The sequence below is a fragment of the Alnus glutinosa genome, chromosome 11 (assembly GCF_958979055.1).
Source record: "Alnus glutinosa chromosome 11, dhAlnGlut1.1, whole genome shotgun sequence".
NCBI lineage: Eukaryota > Viridiplantae > Streptophyta > Magnoliopsida > Fagales > Betulaceae > Alnus > Alnus glutinosa.
Genome location: NC_084896.1, coordinates 8,174,090 through 8,177,501, shown reverse-complemented (window position 1 = coordinate 8,177,501; position 3,412 = coordinate 8,174,090). Strand labels below are relative to the sequence as shown.

The 3,412-nt window shown below is 40.1% G+C and overlaps 1 protein-coding gene across 1 annotated transcript; it reads right to left on the bottom strand.

Annotated features, from left to right (window-relative positions):
* Positions 1 to 963: 963 nt before the first annotated feature.
* On the bottom strand, positions 964 to 2,414 carry LOC133882112 (2-hydroxyisoflavanone dehydratase-like). The gene has a single exon (XM_062321214.1). It carries the CDS (start codon positions 2,184 to 2,186, stop codon positions 1,272 to 1,274), a length of 915 nt encoding a protein of 304 aa, XP_062177198.1. The 5' UTR covers positions 2,187 to 2,414; the 3' UTR covers positions 964 to 1,271.
* Positions 2,415 to 3,412: the final 998 nt, after the last annotated feature.

The following is a 3,412-nucleotide window of genomic DNA, read 5'->3' as shown; positions in this document are numbered from 1 at the left end:
ACTAGATCTTAGCATAAATACTTCACATAGTTATGGGTTTACTTAAATGCTCTTAAACAGAAGGTTATTCATGCAAAACCAACCAGATATGAAGACCTAAAGTGTAAACCATCCATGCAATATTCATTAACCAAACTAACGTATTAACCACGAATGATAGATCTACAATTAAGAGATTAGACTAACCAAAAATGAGATTTGACCAAAAAGATTACCTCTCCTTAAAGACAAGGTCAAAAGAGAGCTCATTCTCTCCAAAACTCTCTCTCTCTCTCAAGGGTTTTCATCAGCTGAAGGACAGCAAAAATGGAGGCTAAAGTTGTAGAGTGGGTATTTAAAGTATCACACACACGCATATAAATATATATATATATATAAGGGTTGAGGTGGCGAAAATTAAATGTTCTCAGATTGACATCGAATGTTTGGGATCCAACTTTGAATGTTCGCCTCTATCATTCGAGCTCCAACTTTGAGCGTTCAGGCTACATAGAAAATTCTTATTAAAATTACGAAATTCCACATTCTACCACTTGGAACCAATCCTAACATCTCATTTCGTTTAATTATGACATTTTTAATCTAGGTTAATATTTTGGGGTGTTATAAGTGGAGCTATAGACTAGACAGGAAAACCAACAAAAACACAAGGAAAAACAAGTCGAAAAAGACAGAGAAAGGAGAGGAAAAAGGAAAACAGAGGGTTCGAAAGAGGAAAGAGACAATGCTCATCTCTCCTCCCTGGGCACTCACAACGGAGGCAGAGAGACTTACTGGGAGGGGCTTTTCCTTGGTGGGGAAAAGGGGAGAGCTAGTGTTCTTATTTAGTATTTATATTGGTAACACACTTAAAGATGCCATAATGTTAGCAGGATCGGTCATGCGAAATATCCCAATGATTATCGTTCAAAACAAGGTTAGACGAGGTTTTTATAGGGACCTCAATACCTAACAATGCAACCATTGATGATTTTCTCTCCCAAACTTTATTCCAAGACTTTACTTAAATAGAGTTTACAAACTGACTTACACAAGGAGATATTTGGATTCCTACTCTGATTTGGACTCCTACAGACTGGAGATATCTTATAGATTGGATGTCCCTTTTTACGACATGACTCCAACTCCAAATTGACTCAAACTCAAAATACAACTACTGTTCTGATTAAGAGAACTTGTTTTACATAAAAACATACTCCCAGTAATCCGGGAGTAGGCAGAGATATAAATATAGTCGATAAAGGCATAGATATGCCAAATTAATTGCCTTCTCACAATCTTTGTGACGTAAAGTTGATAAAGGCAGCAAACTTGTTGAGTAAATCAACAGCATTCTCACACTCTGGCTTCTTCAGGTGGAAAACATGGGCCTCTCCTTCATGCTCCACAACCTCCACAATTCCGACCCACCCACTCTTCTTTAATTTCTCATAGTACAACCTACCCTTGGCACTAAGATGGTCGTTTTGTGCAATAAATATCAGTACCCTCTCACACCCTAGCCTGCTCAGATCCTCTGCCGCCGGTTTTAGCCTAGGATCCTCCAACCCACCATTGGTTGGACACATGTACAACCACATGTGATCATCCTCTGTTCCACCAAAAAAGGGATGCACCAGAATCAACCCGACAACCTTAACGCCCGGTAACCCGAGTGTCCCAACCCGAACGGCCAAGGTATGAGAAATGTTCCCTCCTCCACTGTCCCCACCAATGAAGACCCGGTCAAAATCAGCGTACTCATTCAACCATGGCTCCGGGCCGTTTCTGTTCGCATGAGATGCCACCCATTGAAGCCCCGCCCATGAGTCTTCGTAACAAGCGGGTAGGGGCCGCTCTGGAAACAGCCCGTACTCAACCGAGACGGCAATTGCATTGGCGTTAGCAGCCACTGCGTTGACCTGCTTGTGGAACACTGAAGAGAAGGCGGACTGGAAGCAGAAGCCACCACCATGGACGTAGAACAACACTGGCAGTTTCCTGGTTGGGTCGTGGATCTTGGGTAGGAAAATTCGGGCCGATATAGCAGGTTGGGATGAAATCACCACGTCTTTGGATCTCACCCCGGTGATTTGGTCGTCGGACGGAGGGATTTTGTCGGTGGATCGGAATTTTTCGATACGACCATTTTTGTATACACGGAAGAAGCGGAATTCATGGACTACTTGGTTGTTCAAAGAGTCCATTCGAGATGAATATATGTTGAGGATGAGGGCTGGTTAACCTTAAAAGGAATTGTCTTTAAATACTTAGACAGGGATCCGGATCCTTTTATTCTATGTCCGAGGCGGAGGCGGAGGCTGGAGTAGTAGCGGGGGACTGTGGAAGGGACTCAAAAGTCAAAGGGCACATGTAGCTTCCATCAAAGGGCACAACAATTTGTCTCCCTACCTTCAGTGCACGACAATTTCTAACCGTCGACGGCCATTTTGACACGCAAGGATAAGAACATGCCACGTAAACTTCTTATTAAATTTTAAGGTACTGAAACGTGTAATAAATTTTTGAATTAATGTGCGTTTTGAAATCAATTTCCCACCGTTTAAAAATCAAATTTTGCTGCTTAAATTTGTCGCGAATTTAAAATCAGTCATTCTGTAATTTCTTTATTAATTTTTCCAACATCGGTTAGGGTGAGTTATCATTTATCACTACAAAAGACTTTGATTTTAATCACTTGCAGTTAGCCACGTGGGTTACGTATAGTGAATCCGGTTGTTGTTAAATGTACATTTAGAGACGTGTCCTTTTATATATGTGGCTAAATGCATTTTATTTTTGAAAAAAAAAAAAAAAAGACACTTTTAGCCACGCGGAACTAACACATGTTGCTAACACCACATTTAAAAAAAAAAAAAAAAAAAAAAAAAAAAAAAAAAAACTCTTCTTTTTTTTTTTTTTTTTTTTTCTCGCCAGTGCCCTTGCCAGACTCTTTTTTTGTAATTTTTTTTTCCTCCCCCGGAAATTTCTGCAAGGCCAGCGAAATCACTACAAAACTTCCCCATGAAATCCGATCCAGAAAATTCCCCAAAAATCCTTCGTTGACCACATTACCAAAAAATACCAACAAAACACCAAAAAAATCTCCAACAAAATACCAAAAAATTACCAACAATTACCAAAAATCACAAACTTTCAGAGGAGAGAACTCAAAGAAACAGAAGGAAAAAAAAAAAAAAAAAAAAAAAAAAAAAAAAAAAACCTCTCAAAAAACGCCGGAAAAACACCCCCTTGGCTTCACCGGCGTCGGGCCATGACCCTCCGGACTCCAGCGCCGTCGTTGACCACGGCTCTCTCTCAGAATCGCTCCAGTTCTCTCTCTCCAGCTCTCTCAATCTCCCTTTCCATCTCCTTGTTTGTGTGAAAAAAAAAAAAAAAAAAAAAAAAAAAAAAAAAAAAAAAAAAGAGAAGG